This window comes from Sphaeramia orbicularis, chromosome 18 (assembly GCF_902148855.1).
Source record: "Sphaeramia orbicularis chromosome 18, fSphaOr1.1, whole genome shotgun sequence".
Lineage (NCBI taxonomy): Eukaryota > Metazoa > Chordata > Actinopteri > Kurtiformes > Apogonidae > Sphaeramia > Sphaeramia orbicularis.
Genome location: NC_043974.1, coordinates 18,134,936 through 18,155,661, shown reverse-complemented (window position 1 = coordinate 18,155,661; position 20,726 = coordinate 18,134,936). Strand labels below are relative to the sequence as shown.

Genomic DNA, 20,726 nt, shown 5'->3' with positions numbered 1-20,726 from the left:
TACAAATAGAAAAACTTTCACTAACCGGTCAGTACTGGAATTATTCTAGTGAAACATGTTTGTGTGAGATCCATGCATTTTTGTGTTTTTTTTTCATATGATTTGAAAACATAATTTACTGCAAATTATGCATTTATTCATACATATATTTATTAAAATGAACTTTTCTACTACACACAACAGGTACAATCTCAGCCAAAAATTACATAAAGTCAAAGTCTGGGGAAAAAAAAAATCACAGTTTTGAAAAAGTCTGTAAAAAATCTGAAGTTTGTGTTTAGAAAAATATTAAGCACCCTGTAAATGAGTTTGATATGATTTGATAGTGGACCACAGATCTATGAATGTAAGGAAAGGCTAACCTACCTGTTGACCCAGTGTCCTCAGGGATCGGATAAATGCAGCTTGATTAAAACATTTCAAGGCAGATGTCACTCACAAACCTCTACTTACATGTTCCGAGCACACAATTGAGTCTGATGAGTGGCCCTCCCCGTCTCACTTGACCTTAGCTTGACTCCATTAGCTCATCAACAGACAACACACATGGACACACACAGACAGAACTCTACAGCTAATTGCATTTTGACATGGTGCTCTTATTACAGTACTTCCAATTACGCCCACACCAAGAGCGGCCAGTGCATCTGTATCTGCAGCGCTGAATAAAGCTGTGATGATTATGCTCTCTAATGGTGATAGTCAGCTCCAGCAGCAGAGTAGACCTCTGGGAAGGCCCCGCTAACCTTGGATGCCACTGCACACATGTTCTTCATGAGCTGGTGTGCTTTGTTTATCTGAAAATATGTGTGTTTTTCAGACTTTACCACCTACTTATTGCATTCATTGTTTTTCGTGGTGTCTTATTTTCAGTCTCCGCATCCAGGAAGCCCAAGTTTTTATTTTGTCTCCCTTCCCTTTTTTGCATGAAATCTATGTCGTATGAACTTTTTTACAACCTGACGCTGGTCACAATGTTGAATCGAACATCAATCAACATATCACATGACAGGGTTGCATTTAGTTGTGTTGGTATGTTTGGAAATAAATAGCTTTGCTTGTACACTTTCAGCCAAAAAATAAATCCCGACAAAGAAAATAAATTAAAAAATGATCATAAATCTAATCTGAGCTCATATATAAACAGTTTCATATATCAATATACTTATCCATTTCTCACAGTATGATAAGATGATCTGTTTTTGTGTCAAATATCTTTTTATTGATTGATTCTTGACATGGGATTGTGATCGGTAGAAAAAGATGGGGTAAGGGGGCGGGAATATATAAGTTATACTTCATCCCGCTCCTTTTCAAATGTTTTGTTTTGTTTTGTTTTTTTACCTTTTTTTTTTACTTTTCTTGTCCTTGTTTTGTTTTTTTTTGTTTTTTATATTCAAAAGAAAACAAATTCTCAGTAGTGAATAACAGTAAAAATATTTTTTTCCACATAGACAACCACAGCTGACCATATATAGGGTGTGTTCTAAATAATGGATGAATAAAATTATAATTATAACCAACAATATAATATAAAATATCAATAATATACCTTAATAAAGTGTTTTTCAACCTTGGGGTTGCCTGGAATTCAAATGGGGTCGCCTGAAATGTCTAGTAATTAATAAAAAATAAACAGAACTTGCTAATAGAAACTATAGGATGACGCTCAAACTGTGAAGCTGAAACTGAAGCACTGTGGTACTGTTTAAAAAAAAAACAAAAAGAAAAAAAACTTAGTTATAAAAATATATAGTGAGGTGAGAGAGACAATCACAATCCATAAAAGACATGACAAACTCTGAAGTTGAAACTGAAGCACTGTGGTACTGTTTATCTTTCAAATGTTCATTGTGGTCGGTTTCAGATGCTGCAGCTCTTTCATAATTCATAGTTTGAGTTCTTGTTTGTTCAGTATTAATTGTCAGCCTTGTAAATCCAAGCTGGACTGACTGTACATATCCTGACCAAGGAAAATCAAATTCTCACTTTGTGCAGTAATCCACACCTGGCTTTTCTGCCTCCGTCCATAATAATATACATTATATAGACTAAATGTCGTCTAAACTTAACATTTATTAGCAACATATTATAGCAAGTTATTACATAATCGAAAACAAATTAATTTTAGCAAAAAAAAAAAAAGGTCTCCGTTTTGAATGTCTGGGGTCGCCACAAACTTGTGATGTTAAAATGGGGTCATGAGCCAAAAAAGGTTGGAATCCACTGTCTTAATACAAAGAGAATTATTCAATTAACAAAATAAAGAAGGAAGGAAGGACTCATAGATCATCATGCTAGTTTCTTAACCATGTGTCATACTTATTATTATTCCCCAGGTGGTGTAATGGATTTTTTTTTTTAATTTTTAAATTTTTATTTTTGCTTAAAACATGTCTGTCCAGTGTGAGTGGGAAGGAGGAGCAGAATCCTCTCTCTTGAGTAAAACAACTTGTCGAGCCAGTAGCAGAAGTAAAAGCCAGCATGTTCAGTTTTGCTTTGGGCAGATCCAAGCTTGGAAACACACCAAATGACAGTCAAAAGGATCTGGGCTTTAAGTAACAACTAATACTGAGAAATGAACATATTTTGATGGATTAATTTTACTTTACCAGAGTCACTGGTGTGTTATTGGTATTTTATTCATCCAATAACCTGACAACAGTAACACCGACACCGATCCAAAACTTCTTGTAAAATGTTCAGCTGTCGACACATCCGGCATCTTCTGATTCTGTCTACATCCCTGTTGGCTCTGTGCTGCGTTTGCTGGCATTGTGCAGAAAACATGACTGTGTTGTCGGTGGTGGGCATTTAAAAGAGTGAGCAGGAAATAAGAAACAGATAAGAGAGGCGATGTTTCCTGGGGGGAATAAAAAGAAATTACAAGTGGTGTTTATGCATCACAGTCCCATTCTGTCTCTTGGCACCAAAGTCCATTACTCACCTATTACTTTAAGAACAGCAGGTGAAAATAGTGAAGGATGACAGCTCCTTTCTAATGCTTAGTCTCGAGCAAAGGTCAGTACCCTAAATAGCACGATTTTACTCAGTTGAGAACATAATATTCACGTGGCTGCACATTTTTGCAGAACCAGCTGTGCTTCTTTACAGTCCTGTGAAGGCAGCTCATTTGATCAGTCATTGAAAATAGCTGCTGCCCTTCTTTTTTGCAATTCGATGAAAACATTGTGGAGTTCATCTGGGTGTCTTTTTTATTTTTATTTTTTTAAATGGGCCAACTCCTGAGTGAATCACACCAAGCACTCGAATTCATAAGTGAGAAATGTCTTTGGGTGGAACCGAGCAGCAAATGTGTCTTGGCTTCTGGCGCTGTGGAGAAGTAGAGTGGTATCCTGACCGGGGAAGACGCTGACACTGTTTGCCTGTCGTTAAAAGATTTACCAGACATGCACACTGTGTGGATGTGTCTGCAGGATTTGTGGCATCACTGATATTTTGTAACCATGTAATTTTTATATGTGGAGTTTAGAAGCATGAATTCATACTCACTGGACTTGTGGATACACTTGTGAAATTTACTATAATTAAATATAGTGTGAAAACCCTTAGCAAATGCATGTCTCTATTAAAGCAGAGAATTTTTTTTGAATTTTTAAAAAAAATGTTCTTGAGTTGGATCCTTTAGATTAGTATTGTACCCCTAGTGTATATACTGTCTGAGCCATAGAATCACCCTAAAAGTGTCATGGAAGTTTTTTAACACTCTGGACACAATTTGTTTTTGCGAAGCATTATCGTAGTACAGACTTGAGATCCCCTGATTGGTACATTATGCTTCATTTTTTTATATCAACATAACAAATGCACAATCAGAAATGAAAAGAAAACAACATTGATAAAGTGAGGAAAAAAATGAAAGAGAAGAAAAAGGGAGCAGAAAAACAAAAACACAATTAAAACACAAACATAATCCTGTTGTCGTTGGGGATTGTTGTTGTGTCATCCATGTTCTATCTATTACAGAGTATCGACAGATTCAAAGTTTTTTGCATCTAGAAATGCTTTTATAAATTCGTCATCAGCGAAATTTTGTTTTTTCATTATTTTGTCCACACACAGAGGCCCAAATACACATACATGTACAAACAGGACCAATATACATGCACTTACTGTGTAGAAAAGTGTCAGAGTGAGCCTGCTGCCTTATGGTTGGGTGCCCTGAGCAGTTGGGGGTTCAATGCCTTACTCAAGGGCACCTCAGCAGTGCCCTAGCATTGACTAGCACATCTCTAGCTACCAGGCCACATGCACTGACTTGTCCAGAATGGAACTTAAACCAATGACCTATCAGATCCCAATCAAAGTCCTGCATCATGGTTCTGATCAAACAATCTGATAAGGTCTGTAATTTAGAAATGTACCAATCATTTTTTTCAGTAGTGTCAGATATCTGTGAATATGTAATTTTACATCACCCTTTACAGGACACTCATAAAAATGCTCTGAAATTCAAAATGGGAACCTTAGTGTGTTTTTGGTGAACATAACAAGACTTTATTACTTTAGTGAAATTTTTCAAAATTTTGAATTGTCATATAGAAGATCAAGGTCAATGAAGTTACCATATTTGGTTCCTTACCCTTAAGTGACAAAAAAAAAAAAAAAAAATCTATCTGTCTGTCTGTCTGTCTGTCTGTCTGTCTGTCTGTCTGTCTCTCTCTCTCTCTCTCTCTCTCTCTCTCTCTCTCTCTCTCTCTCTCTCTCAAGTACAAGAAAAACACATGGAATGGATAAGGAACATGTATTTTACAACATTAGAACATTAGACCAACATAAGTACTGATCCAGACCCCTGTCCACATCCACATTATCCCTTTGAACATCATTCCTTACATTAGTACCATTACTTCATGGTACCTAACAAAGCAGGTACACTCACTGTTCATGCAGAGATGGACCTTACAGACCCTGTAGACCACATTGGACCTGAGATTGTTGCCTCTCTGTAACTGTTGCTGTCACTGTCTTGGAATGTGTGCAGAAATGACCAACAGCAGTCACTAGCCTAATAAAGTGTTAGATTGGATTTACTGTAGCGTTATATGGCAAGTTAGATTTACACACCTGTTGCTTTTTCTGTGATTTGAGACCATAACTCAGAAATAGAAATATTTAATGAAAGCATCACATTCAGGTGATTGACATCAGTCCAATATCTGTACAGTACAGTTTTGGACAGTGCTATGAACATGTTCGGTACAATGTGGAAAAAGTGTTGGGGTCTAATACCAAACACACAAGGTCTGAGGAGAATGTTAGTAGAGTACAATGTAGCTCTTTAAAATGATAGATGATAGTTTGTTGGTTCTGCTTCACGTTGCCACTAAACAGATCCATATAGAGATCACAGAGGTTGCAGTGAGGTTTGAGACGGTGAGTGAGTGCCACTCAGGCTGTAAATCCTGTTATGTCACACATTAGCAGTGTGCCATGCCGCTGATGTAGAGGCTGAGGTGGATAACCAGAGTGAAGCCAGCGTTCAGCGGGTTACCAGGATTACAGCTCTGTAAAAGCACATCCCATTGGTCTGAATAGGATTACAGCCTTGAAAACCGAGGTGCTATTGGGGATGGTGAGGCCACATCTGGGTGGAACCGGCCCGGGATTACAAGCCTGGTGACCCACTGTTGCTAGATAGAGATTACACTCACGGTCAGATCGACAAAGCAGCCTTTTCACTGGTGTCTGGACAGTTTCTGAGAACGCAGCAATTTATCCAGTGTACTGTCAATATTATCATCTGGTATTAGTTTCACACAGGCTGCAGAGGTGAACGCATACACTAGTCGCTTTTCCATTGACCGTCAAATTGCGCAAATATAACTTGCGCATAAAAATTTACCTAATGGAACAACGACAATTTCACCAAAAGTCTCATTTTTCAAAGTTTTTGCGCTGGCAAGAGGTGGTTTTTTGGGTGTAGCGCAAATGGTATATCACGCAAAACTGCAATGGAAAGACCTTTTTTTGCAATTACAGTCAGGTGAATTAAAAAAAACTGATGTTTACGTACATTACAACAAGCGAAGAAGAAACATGTTGCGATATGTGTGGACACACCAGGAAACCCAATCATTTTTTTATTTAGTACAGGATAGAGGGGTAATATATAATTATAATAATGAATATATCTGTAAATCAACACCATATTTATGTTTGTCGCCATGTTTATGGAATGACTTCTCATGTCATCTTGCGATAATAAATAAACAAATCATCACATTTTTGATGTAATGGAAAAACCAACTTTACACACTTTTGTTTTTCAACATTTAGTAAATATCAGTAAAGTTTTGCGCAGATGCCCAATGGAAAAGCGATTAGTGTAATACAGGAAAAACAAAAACCTCTGTCCACTCCACATGTACACAAACACTCCGTCTTTTAATCTTTTTCTGCCCTTTTTTCCCCCAGTCATCATTCACAGAGCTCCCCCTGGTAGATAAAAACACAGTGCCACTGACCTATACTGTATACAGTCTTATTTGTTAAAAACAGATAGACAGGAATAGAAAAAAAATCTACATAAGCACTGAAATAAAGTCACAAAATGATGATACTTTTAAAACTATAACTGATAAAAAAGAGTGAATTTGTATCTATTAATGTTGAAGGGAAAATGCTTTTTATGTTTTTCCAGACCAGTGGGATTTAATAGCATCATCTCGATGGCAGTAACTGTGTTTACTGATGTTTACTTGTGCTGTTTTAGTAATAGTACAACTAAACATCAAATAGCAGATTGTCCAAGCAGAAAAGTGTGTATGAAATAAATGCTAAAGAGGTTAATCCCTTCCACTGCAAAGCCCTGTTGACCTGGTGTATACAGTATATTATCATGTGCCATAACAACCGTATGTGCAGATACCGGCTGTTGATGGCCTGGTGTAGTTGAAAAACGCAGATGTATCACTTTAGACCAGGACTTCACAGCCTTTTTAACCATTTGTCTGAATCACAACCAATTCTCAGCACAAATATTCTGTAAAACCACACAGTCTGAAATGTAATAAGAGCATCAAAATTTGAATATTTCTGTGAGGTGGCAGTAAGAGTTTGGTGCAGGAGCAGCATGTTTTCCATGAAGCCTGCAGTGGAGCGTTGTTTTTCCAGCAGTGAGAGCTGTTTGTGTGAATTTCAGGGTACTCTACCTTAACTTTAATCCAGAATGATGGGACAGACAGCGATACAAATAAATCTTTAATCCCTCTCGTGGTTTATTTCCAGTAGTTTGCTCTCTTGTTCTGTCTCACGTGATGATGGTTCAGCAGTGATAGGGTGATGTATCCACCCCCTTTAGCTCCTCTTTCTCTGATCTAGTCGGTTGAATACAAATACTGTATCACACTAACAGGCTGCTTGGGGAATATTTTTGTGTTAAATTACGCTTCACTGAATGCAAAAGTAGTTTGTTACATCTGAACCCCCTTTTTATACAGCAAAAAAACTGTATACAAATGAAATGGCATCATCCCGTCGTGTTTGAACAAAACCATGCAAAAGTGGGTACAGTTTAGATACGAGCAGGATAAACTCTATAGGTTCACTAAAAACTAGGGCTGCATGATATTGGAAAAAACTGACATGTGAAATATGAAAAAAATATGAAAAAAAAATACTCAGAAGGGTATAATAGCTGTGTGGCGCTGATGTAAATGGTCAAACAAATTAGTTGTGTTTCCTCTTGTTGTGGCGACAGGTACAAGACACTATTGACACAGAACATGTCTTTCAGTGTCATCCCTTTTATAGCCACAATAATTCCAGATAACTGACGTTGCTTTTCTGTTTGGCACCAAGTCTTTGTTTTCTGTCATTTTTCTCTTGTTTGTTGCTCATTTTTCAACGTTGCAATGTTTCCTGTGGAATTGATCTGTTGGTGTGGCAGTGTGTAATCTGGGGGGGTGGGGGGTTTGGTCAGTAGGTCGGGGGTAGAGCTGCACAATATATCGTTTGAGCATCGTCATTGCAATGTATGTGTGCTCAATAGTCACATCGCAGGTCCTGCAATGTAGGAGGCAAATTAACTCAATGTGTTCTCATCTAATTTCCACCTGGGTACCTGACACACACTACGTGCAGCGATCCACCAATCACAAGCATTCTTTATCAGTTTGCCGAAGCAGACCACACCCCTGCACATGGAGTGAGTTGCTGGTAACAACATTGAAAAATGAGCAACAAACAAGAGAAAATGACTGAAACCTAAGACTTGTGGCCAAAAAGAAAAGCAACATCAGTTATATGGAATTATTTTGGCTACAAGAAGGATGATATTAAAACACGGGTTCTGTCTCGATGGTGCCTTCCACCTGTTGCCACAACGAGAGGAAACACAGCTAATTTGTTTGACTGTTTACATCCCCACACAGCTATTACATCCTCCTGCGTATTTTTTCATATTGCAATATATATATATCACAGGGTTAAAAAAAATCGCAATGTCAGTTTTTTCCAATATCGTGCAGCCCTAGTAGGGGGATACTAAACTACAGGGTGTATCAAAAACCCCCAGTTCCGTATTTGATCATTTTTGGAATTTTACTTCATGGACGTCGGTAGGTAAGGGATTGGTAGATATTTGTCCAAATTTACAGACCCAGGTTTTCATGCATGAGTGAGCAGGGGCAAATTGCGCAACCCAAGTTAAAACTGGTTTGCGCGAAGTAGCGGTGGGATTTAAATCCAATCAAAGGTCATGGGAGGGGACAATGGGCATCAATCTTGTTTTCCGCAAAATTGCCAGGTTACAGCATTAACACTGTGGCCACCATGTCAATTTCATTTCTTTACCCATGGCAGCTGTTCCTGCCTTTCAAAGTTAATTCAACTTGTTTAGGCCTGAAAATGTCACTGAGGACAGGCCAAGTTAGGGTTAAGGTTAACCCGAACCCCCAAATTGACATGGTGGCCAAAGTGTTAATGCTGTAACCTGGCAATTTTTTAGAAAACAAGATGGATGCCCAGTGTCCCCACCCTACCTACCAACGTCCATAGAAGAAAATTCCAAAAATTATCAGACACGGAACTGGGGGTAATTTTTCTAAATGTGTATATATATATATATATATATATATATATATATATTTTTTTTTTTTTTTTTTTTTTTTTTTTTATACACCAAGGTTATAACAGTTTTGGATTTTTCATTATAGTTTAGTTTTATTTAGTTTTGACTTTTTTTTTCCTGTAATTCAGTTAGTTTTAATTTGTTTTTAGAGCAGGTTTGCTAGTTTTTATTAGTTTTCGCTATTTTCTAAATGCTTAGTTTTAGTTTAGTTTTAGTTTTGTCCTATCTTTTCTCTTCTTCACCGTATTCAAATAAATCCCAGACAGGACTCTGCTGCTTTCTCCCAACTTTAGTCTACATGTTTCCAGGTAGAGTGGGGACCAGAAGATGACTGGAAACCACAAGTGACAAACCGTGAAGTGTCGTATGGTGCCGCTAGCTAAAATTGCTAGAGCAAAATAAATCGATTTCGTATCAATCCGACATTGACAAAGACGAAAACAAAGGGAATTTTATCCATAATTTTTATCCATTTTAGTTAGTTTTGTAAACACACAATACAGTTTCCATTAGTTAGCATTTTTTTCTTTTAATCAGTTTTTTATTTCAGTTAACGATAATGTTTTTACAATTCTAGTTTTCGTCATTTCGTTAGTTTTTGTTAACGATAATACCTTGTTATACACCCTGTAGTACAGATCAGAGATGTCTCAGGTTTAAACTAGAGTTTAATCCTGCACAAATCTAAACACGACCATACAAACTCACACATGATGCATGATGTTACTTCAAATGATGTTGAAGCGTTAATTCAGAAAACTGCAACGATGCCACCACACGTCTGATAAATTAAACTAGCTTTACACCAACACTAAGATAATTTGATGATCCAGTTGGTTTATATAGCGGTCAGCCATCACATATCGTTCTCTGGTAGAAACCACTTGCATTCACTACATGACAGCGTTGTCTAAATAAACACTTACTTAATATATCCCCTTTGAAATAATTCATCCCTGTTCATTATAATCAAGCCAGTGCAGGCGGCTGAAGTCATTAATACGACTGCGCGTTGTGAACGGATGAACTACACCTCACACTTCACCTCACTCTACACAGAAAAACCTTTTTAATACGTCTGTGTCAACCTTATCTAAGATCCACAGCGCTGAATAATACATACTTGAACAAGAACAGTGTATTAAATATGCAGCAGTCTTTTGGGTAACTTAGTCTCCATTAATTCAACATCCTCAAAGCCTCTTCATTTGAATGGCAAATCAGCTGCATTGGAGATGACCCCAGTGACACTTCTTAAATGTCTGAGCTACTCACAGCTTCGTACCCTATTGTTTCCTCCGTTCACTGTTATTATTGCGATTGAATGTCTAAATGATTTTTGATAAATTGGCCTGTCTGCTGCATTTATTTGTATACATCAACCTTTTCACTGACAGGTTCCTGTTTAACCTCGATATTTAGATTATTTCTGTGTGATCTTTTAATTAGATTCTCATTCAAGAAGGCACATATTTGCATCAGTTTTTATTTCGATGAGCATATAGCAGGTGCAATTATACAGAGATAATATGACGGCATCATCACACAGGTTTGGACCAGATAATCTGTAATGTAAACACTGGAGACTTGGCCGAGTTCATCTCCTGGTCACAGTAATGATAAGTAATCCACGCCTTTGTAATCACTTGGCTGGATTACAGTAATATATTTGATATAGGGGTTAGTGGGTCCTCTATCGCACGTTTTCAGCTGGTTCAGAACGCAGCTGCACGTCTTTTAACTGGCACAAGAAAGTTTGAGCAAATTTCACAGATTTTCACTTCCCTCCACTGGCTTTCCATCCATTTTAGAATTCATTTTAAAATTCTTTTTTTTTTTTTTGCTTTTAAATGTCTAATCAGTGGTTCCCAACCTTTTTTGGTTTGTGACCCCATTTAAATATCACAAATTTATGGTGACCCCAGACATTCAAAACGGAGACATTTTTTTTTTTTGATAAAATGAATTTGTTTTTGATCATGTAATAGTTTGTTATGCAAATAAAAGTTAAGTTTAGATTACATTTAGTCCATATAATGTATATTATTATGGACGAAGGCAGAAAAGCCAGGTGTAGATTACTGCACAAAGTGAGAATTTTATTTTCTTTGGTCAGGATATGTACAATCAGTACAACTTGTATTTACAAGGCTGACAATTAATACTGAACAAACAATAACTCAAACTATGAATTATAAAAGAGCTGCAGCGTATGAAACTGACCACAATGAATATTTGACAGATAAACAGTACCCCAGTGCTTCAGTTTTCAGCTTCACAGTTTGTCAGGTCTTTTATATATTGTGATTGTCTCTCTCAACTCACTATATATTTTTTATAACTAAGTTTTTTTTTTTCTTGTTTTTTTTTTTATCAATTACTAGAAATTTCAGGCGGCCCCACTTGAATTCCAGGCGACCACACGTGGGGTCCTGACCCCAAGGTTGAAAAACTCTGGTTTAAATGGTCTTGTCCCAGCATACCTCTCTGAGCTTCTGCACCCCTACACACCCAGCTGATCTCTCAGGTCAGCTGACCAGCTGCTCCTGAGGGTTCCCAAAGCGAGGCTGAAGCTCAGAGGGGACCGAGCGTTATCTGTCTCAGCTCCAAAACTATAGAATGAACCGCAGCTGCACATTAGACAGGCCTCCTCACTCTCTGATTTTAAAACTCTTCTTAAAACCCACCTCTTTTCTTTGGCGTTTCATACCGCATAGGATGTTGATTTTATGTGAACAGATGTTTTATCTGGGGTGATCAGTCTATTTATTTATTTATTATGTTTCATTGTGTTTTTATCTTGGTATTTTATCTTGTTTAGTATGTTTTTATTGTGTTTATTTTACTGTACAACACTTCGGTAACCTTTGTGTTTATTTAAATTTTTGCTTTATAAATAAAATGGATTGGTTAAGTTATGGTTGTTAGTTTTAAAGCTCCAGCTGGAGGGAGATGGCAGGAGCAGAGGGCGGAGTTTCTAATGCGTGGGGGTTTGAAGAACTTCAGGACAGCTGAACAGACAGATGTGACAAATGTGTCGTCTTTTTGTCTCAACAGATCACCAGAAGCTGGAGAGGGAGGCCAGGATCTGCCGCCTGCTCAAGCATCCCAACATCGGTGAGCTTTTATTCAGTGCATGTTGAGGGTGGTACCCAATGCTTTTGTGCATGACGTCAGCCATGGTTGATGTATAGATCTGATGTTGAGAACATACGGTACACTCGAGATGCACTTTTTACCCCGCCCCCCGAAGAGGAGGCAAGGGGCTGTTTTGGTTCGGTTTGTTTGTTTCTTTGATTGTTAACGCTCTGGCAGCAAAGCTATTGGTTGGATTCATACCAAATTGGGTTTATAGATTGCCAGTGACCCAGAATAGATCTGATTATATTTTGGGAAAAGTAGGTCAAAGTTTCAATTTTGTATGAATTTTTAACCCCCCCCGCCTATTTACTTATAATAGACGAAATTTCACTTGTCTTTAGCAGCATAACTATTGGTTGAATTCACACCAAATTGGGTTTATAGATTGCCAGTGATCCCCTATAGATTCGGTTACTTATTTTGGGAAAAGTAGGTCAAAATTCTAATTCTTTATGAATTTTTATATCTTATTTCTTCTCCCATTTACTTATAATGGGCGAAATTTCAAATGTCTATAAAAACATCAATTTTGTTTCAATTTACTTCAAATTTGGCACATATATAGAGGCAATTGATATGCTGACATCAGCACACACATAGATATGATGACATCAGCTGGATCGATGCCAAAATAAGCTACAAAACGTGCAAGGGGCGGGGTTTGTTGTACCTGGCACCACTTCTTACATTTCATTCATTTTGACAGGCTTTAGAACATAGGACTTTGTATTTGTACCCCACTGATGCACATTTTCAATACGCATTGTACAACATTCAACTGTTTTTTATTTATTCCCCAGATACATATCTTAACCCAAAACCTCCTAAGTAAATACACTTTTTAGTGATGATGCTTAGTTCATAGTATCAGTGCAAATATCCACAGGATCTTCTCATTCCATCTCATTCATTAGTCTGTAATGTGCCTGTTCTATGGGTATAAAAATGCATATGCACAAAGAACCTATAGAGACTTCTATGGCTAGAAAATGGTGATTTTCCTTCTTTTTTTTATACACCAGGGAGGTTTCATAGGGCTGAATATTTAAGAAGCCTTAAGACATACATGTAAATGAGCTGTGAAAGTGGCAGGCCTTCATGTTCTTGTTCTTTAATAGAACTTTAGTGAAATTGAAGAGATGTTTGGGGCAGAAAGGTCAGTCCAAAAACACAGTGTGCATTTCCATTAAACATGATGAGTGTATATTATACAGTATTTACTTTAGCTAAAAAACACGTAGATATGATGTACTTGGGAAGAGCTGTAAAATTAATGTGCATAAATTAGAATGAATTAAAATGATATCAGTGCTTATAAACTGCTATTTAAAAAAAAAAAAAAAAAAGCCCTGAGACCAATACTTGTGCTTTTTCGAGGTATATTTATTTGTGTTTGCTCCAAAATTGTTGCCATTTACCACAAGCATCTCATTTAAATAACTGGTCTGTATTATGGAGATTAAATGAAAGACAAAAACTTATGTACAACTATTCAGATTTTAACAACATAACTGATCAACAATGATCAATATTTGGTGGAATATCAGTGATCTTCAGTTGGGTTTCATATGTCTTGGCTTTTCTCCACCAGCGTGATGTAATTCTTCATCTTCCTCTCCATCATATCCAGAATTACCTGAAAAAGTGACGCACTGTAATGAAGCAACAGTAATTTGTGGCATCTCACATCTGTGTCCATTATAAATAGAAGCTTAAATCCCATAATTACCTTTCAACATACTGCACATATCTACCCTGTGACACTGACTTTGTCTAATTACAGGCATTGTCACACAGGTAGGAGGGTTAAATATATGATTGACAGCTGTAATTACCAATTGCTGATCAGACGTGACTACTGCTTTACTCTGTGGAAGGAAGTGTCTTCTCCTTTCCACAGCAGCGTCATTTATATTGATATTTTGTCCTCTGATTGCCACTCAGAGGAGATTTCAGGTCCTGAACATTAAAGCAAATATTATGACATATTTGAAGACAACAAGTCTATTGTAGGTAACAACCCCATAACTGATTTCAGTATCATCAAAAACTATGGGGATGTTGTCTTTACTGACCTGAATCAAACACACATCATGCACACACTCACCCTCCTTCGAGACCCATCTGTCTCCTGTCAAACAGTTATTGGTTGGTAGAAAGTGGTGCCGGTCTCATTATTATTCCGTTCACACAATATCCAGCGCTGGGAGAGCCCTCATTCGTTTGAGGTCGCCGTGGTGATAAATCTCCGAGATGTCAATCAGGAGATAAGCTAAACGGAGATGTCAGAGAGTCCACACTGGGAGAGTTTCTTTTTTTTTCTTTTCCCTCCTCATGCTCTGACCCATTTGTTTTTGACCTGAGTGGAAACAGCCTTTTCCAGCAACAAGCTATTTCACATCCAGTCACCCACATTCATTATATCATTAGTCTTTCCCCGTTGCTCTTATTAACTGGAGTCCATTATTTCTCTCAGAGCGCAGAAACCCTCACTGGTATATTTACTGCTAACCTTGAACAAGGAACACAGTTTAGTTAAAGTCTAGGGAAACAAACAGCCAAAGTCACTGAGTCTGTTTACATGACCATAAAAGTCCGATATCTGGGAGTAATCGGATAATTGTAATAATCAGATCTAACACATTTACATGCACTTAAGAAATGCGCTAATCAAAAACACCCTGGATTAGACACTCCACTCCAGTATCAGATTTCTTTCAGAGTATGTACGTACGTAGTGATGGTAGATGTTTGATTACGTAACTTCCGTTCTCTACTATTTTTAATTGTGTTTACACATGCACAGATGTAAAAGAACAAAATAAACCAGATTAACCTGTATACATGCAGGAAGACATCGGTGTATTGGAGAGAAATCCAGGTGTGTTGATCCAGTTTCTCATAATCAGATTACTGCTGTTATCAGATAAAGCCTATCAGATTATTCTGTTTACATGATCACTTGAATAATCTGATAACTCCAGAAATCAGGTCATGATTGGAGTATTGGTGTGCATGTAAACGGGTTCAATGATGTAAGGCGTTACAGCTGCATTATAGTGTCTTTAAATGGTCATTGGTCCTGTCATGATGATCCTTCTTTTTTTTTAATTGAATTTGATCAGTGTGTGGTTTACTTGTCTAATGTACAATGTTTTACCAACTTGTTTATCAGCACAGTAAAAAAATAAAAGCAACCCTAACCCAGTTATATACGTGGGGGTGCAGTCCATAGCTAGTAGTAGTCATAGTAGTAACTAACGCTGGCGTGAAACGAAAGTGAAACTTTACATACTGTACTTTCTGGGCTATAAGCTGCACCTGACTATAAGCCGCACCCGCCAAGTTTTAAAAGAAAAAAATATTTGTACATATATAAGCTGCATCTGATGATAAGCTGCAGGTGTTCACGTTGTAACATTAGATATTGACACAGAAAGATGGTAAACAGAAAGATTATTTAAATATTTATTTCCATACCTTAACTGTTTTTTTTCCAAACAGTGCCTGTAACATGGCAGTAAAACGGCAGGAACACGGCTGGTTAAAAAACCCAGAAAAGTCATTGATCGCTATCTTCACCCTCCTTCTGTGCATTGAAACCACTGAAGTAGTCTTCTTCAGTGTCGGAGTTGAACAGCCTCAGAAAGGCTCCGTCACACACCTTCACCTTCTCAGTCTCTCTTTTGTTGTCGCACTCAATGGCACTTCCATGCAGCAGCTCTATTTCCTTCTTGGACAGACAGATTGATTGCTTTTAACTTAAAAGCTGCATCATGTGCATTTCTTTGTGTGTTTTCCATGATGAGGGTTTGTGCATGACACACAAAATGATTGTTGAGTTAAGCTTAAAAGTTCTCCTCCTAGCATCACCTCTTCCATCTGTCTGTCTTGCTTTTGCGCTTCCTGCTAGAGCGCCCCCTGGAGGCCGTTAGCCTGTAAAAATCTATACTCGAACTGCATCGTTGTATAAGCTGCGGGGTTCAAAGCATAAGAAAAAAGTAGCGGCTTATAGTCCGGAAAGTACGGTACTTTCAGCATCCAACTCCCAGGGTTTATTCTTCTCTTATACAGTGGATCTTACAAGAAATTTTCACAACTTCTAACCTGTATCCACTGGACCCCCTTCACTGCTCTATGGCCCCCCCACAAATGCTGAGCCCCAGGAATTTGTCAGGCCCCCCCCCCCACCCCCACCCCGCTTTATGGCGGCTACAGAGAACGTTTGCGCATTCTGAGACTGCGGACAGTTTGGTTCAGGTGAACATTAGTGCCAGTAATGTAGGATATAGATGTAAGAAAACTGTCACAACCTGCCTGCTATTTACATTGGTTGGTTGCCCCCCCCCCCCCCCAGGATGAAATTCACTGAGCAGAAGTAGGGATGTAAAAACCACCCCTCCATCCCCCCCAACAAATTGCACCCTGAGTGTTTCTGTACCGATCTGCTGTTGAAATGATGAATCTTAAAGTAACAAATTACAAAGCAGTCATTCTGTTTTTCCACTATGCAGGACTCTTCAACAAGTCAGTATTTACAGAATAATTTCAGTGAGTCAGATTTATTCAATGATTCTATGGACAAATGACCGGACAGACTTGACAATTTGCAAACCTGTGTTTTTTAAATTTATTTATTTTACACCAGATATGTATAAATATCTTAGTGGAAGATATGATAAAAGCACTGGCTTGTTAAAAAGAAGCCTGCTGCATTAATGTTTTGTTAATTGCGCTTTAATCATGGAAAAATAGAGATATTAAATATTTCATATAATATTTTCCAGCCTCAGAGATTATATGTTTTAACAGTGTTGGACCCAAAGACGAACCTTCTATCACAGGCCAGATCTTGGCTGATGGGTTTTTTTTTTTTTTTGTTATACTTGTTAGCTAAAGGAGAATAGCTGAGGAAATGATTAGAGGATCTATACTCTTGTTGCTTACGTAATGTAGATACAAGGAACAAGTTTAAACAGAGGTCCCTCAGCTGTCAATCAGAGCCGCCACTGTCAAAATAGAAATACCATGTTGTAAACCAGCCAATTCTGGTGAAACTGTATCCCTAAGCTAATGCTACTGGACATTCTCAGTTCTTTGCTAGAGGCTTTGTACTAGTCACACTTTCAGCATCTCTGTCACTTCACACCATGTCATTTCACGTTTATTACACAGTGAAGCTAATTGGCTCCATGAACGCTCAGCGATGGCAGAGGTCATACCTTTCTGCTGCCATCACCTTCCTCTGCTCACCAAGTGGAAGAGACAGCTCTCCACCCTGACGTTCATACTCATTCAGGAGACCAAAGGACTAAAAATAGAGCAGCACGAGTAATGTGAAGAGAGCAGTGTTTTCTAATCAGCTCTAATGTACAATCGCAGATGTGACTCAGTTTACGTCATTTGCATATGGCTGCAAATGTGATGACCGGTCTCCAGGGGTTACACATGGGACTTTTTAACAGATACGAGGGGCGATTGAAAAGTTTTGAGCCTAACATGGAAAGGATTAAGATATGAAGACCAAATTTGGTCCATGAAATCTTTCACATATCTTAATCCTATCTACTAAATTTCTTGGTCATAGCAATCTTTTTTCCTGTTTTACAGGGCCATGAAATTTCTGTATCAAGTGTTTCCTGAAAAACGGACAAACTTGAGTATCGGGCTGTCATCCAGTATGCGTACGACCTTTGCCTTCTTTGGGGTTGGGGACATGGGATGTTTCCATTGTTTTGACTGCTCCTTGGTCTTAGGCTGATAGTGATGGACCCAAGTCTCATCCATAGTCACAAATCAGCCCCATACTCAAGTTTGTCCATTTTTCAGGAAACACTTGATACACAAAGTTCAGGGACCTGTAAAACAGGGAAAAAGATTGCTATGACCAAGAAATTTATTGGATAGGATTAAGATATGTGAAAGATTTCAAAGACCAAATTTGGTCTCCGTATCTTAATCCTTTCCATGTTAGGCTCAAAACTTTTCAATCACCCCTCGTATAAGGCATTTCTCAATATCAAGTTATGGAGTATGGTCTTGGTAAGAACAGTCTCAGAGAACAGACTTCTTAAGAATGCATGTCTGTTATTAGAACAGTTGTGTACTTATGAACGTTCTGCCCTGGCTCTGCTGTATTTCCACCATCAGCTCCTTAATGTATTCCCAGAATCCACCACAATATGTCACTCGATTTGATTTCAATACATCTGTATTACTATTGACATGTCTTTTATTCTTATTCATCAAAACTGGATAAACCAATTTTGTTGAATCCTGTATCATGATAATAAATAAAGTCATGTATTTTCTCACTATTCTGCCTCTGGCACATGTTCCAACATTGTATGACATCATCTGGTGATGGTCATCTACTCAATAAATATTTCTGAATTAGAAGCTGCTATTGCCTTTGAGAGTAAATTGACAGTAGCATGAAATGCATCTTGGGATATTTGCCAGCAAAGTCCACATGAACCACCAACTAGTGCATCCTTGGTTTAAGCTAGGAGACAAGAGCACCATCTGGGAATTCCATCAGATCTTGGTTTGTGCAAACTTTTAAATGGAACAGTGCCTTGGCTGCGACTTATGACGTTTCATGAGATCGCAATAACAGAAGAACAGACAAGAAGGTGTATTGAGAAACACCTATAGTATATGCATTTATGCCTTTACACACCATAAGCAGGATGAGTAAACAATATAACAGTGTAAAATACTCTATTTATGAGTATTTTTCATCAAAAGCATTCAAACAAATTGCTTACATTCAGCGATCTGTCTGAAAAATATTAAATTCCACCAAAAAATTTTTACAAATATTTCCAAGTAAAAAGCTTTTTGTCATCTAGGTCTAAAGAAATTATGTATATACCTAAATTATCAGTAATTGAGCAAATGGGAAGACAGGGAGAGAAAAGCCTATTGTCTGAATATTATAACCTGCTTAGGTCAAATTCTAAAGATTCAGCAATAGGTACATTGAATGCATGGAGACATGACATACAAGAAGACATAGATGAACCAGACTTGACCCAGGCCTGTTTGAAGGCCCAAAAAACAAACTATAAATACACAACTTAAGGTTCTACAATATAAATGGTTAACAATGGTTTATGTAACCCCTGAAAAACTTCATCATATGTCCAGTCATATTCCTGATACATGTACTCGATGCCAAGATAATAAAGGAACTCTTATTCACTGTCTATGGGAATGTTCAAAGATACAAGGATTCTGGAAGGAGGTCATGAAGTGTATATCTGAGGTTTTTTAACATCAAGATTCCATTTTGTGCCAAACTTTGTATACTGGGAATATATCCTGAGGATTTTACACAAACTAAGAAACAAACTAAAGTGTTGGACTTTGGACTGTTGCCTGCCAGAAGAGCTCTTGCTTTGAACTGGAATGGAAGCTCCTACTATGAAGCAATGGATAAAAGAACTATCAGAGTGCATCGGACTGGAAAAACTGACTTATATATGACCAAAGTAAAAATTAAGGAATTTGTACAATTATGGGAACCTTATATGAACATTATGGTATCTGAAAAATAGGGACATGACATCCAAATAATTACTGTTATATTTTTATTATGACTACGGTATTTTAAGTTTATCTCTACGTATATGTATACATGTTCATAAGAATCTGTCTGTCTGTCTGTCTGTCTATCTATCTATCTGTCTATCTATCTATGTAATGTAATCTAATGTAATCTATCGGTGCAAATTTACCTGGTATGAATGGGTGTGTGTATGAGCGTTTTTGTTGTTTTGCTTTATGTTCTTTTTTTACTTAGTTTACCTTTCATTATAAAACTTGAATACCAATAAAAATATTGTGGGAAAAAAAAACAACAACCTTCAAATGGGTGCCAGTGTGAACTAGCGATAGCAGCCTGTTCAGCAGAAACAATTTAAGTGATCAGTATTCTGTTCCTCTGGGTTTGTGTGCAGTCCAGTTACAAATACACATATTACATTAATACTACACAAGCTCCTCACTGTCCTGATTGTGTATTGTCTGGTATTGTCATTTTCATGTCCAGTTTGGGTAGAAGTCAACAGGTCAGTTGCTGTTGTTGTCGTAATGTTCATTTTACACATGTTACTTGGTTTGTTCGGTTCAGTGGTTTGTCACTGTCATCATACACCTTCAGCATATATGCAAGTGAGATAGTGTTCCCCATTCATCATAATACTCAACACACATTCATCACACTCCAACAGTCACGCTTTTAAAAGGCAAACAATCCACACATTAAAAACACAGTGACAGATTGAAAAATGCCGCTTTTCGCTTTAAATTTTGCTCTAAAAGTAAGTAAGACTGCATGTATCTACATAATATTTGCATTCTCTGTGCAGTCAAGTACTCATGACATGAACAATGGATCATAAACATACACCATGTTAAGTAAATACCAAAAATGCCTCTGGTGTATATGGATCTGTAATGGGATGTAACAGCTGTGAAACCGAGA

At 37.6% G+C, this 20,726-nt stretch overlaps 1 protein-coding gene across 1 annotated transcript in view; it reads left to right on the top strand.

Annotated features, from left to right (window-relative positions):
- LOC115438984 (calcium/calmodulin-dependent protein kinase type II delta 1 chain) overlaps nt 1-20,726 on the top strand; it is a 168,527-nt gene that overhangs the window by 76,126 nt on the left and 71,675 nt on the right. The window contains 1 exon segment of the mRNA XM_075353536.1: nt 12,152-12,211. Within this exon segment, the coding sequence (XP_075209651.1) occupies nt 12,152-12,211 (60 nt within the window).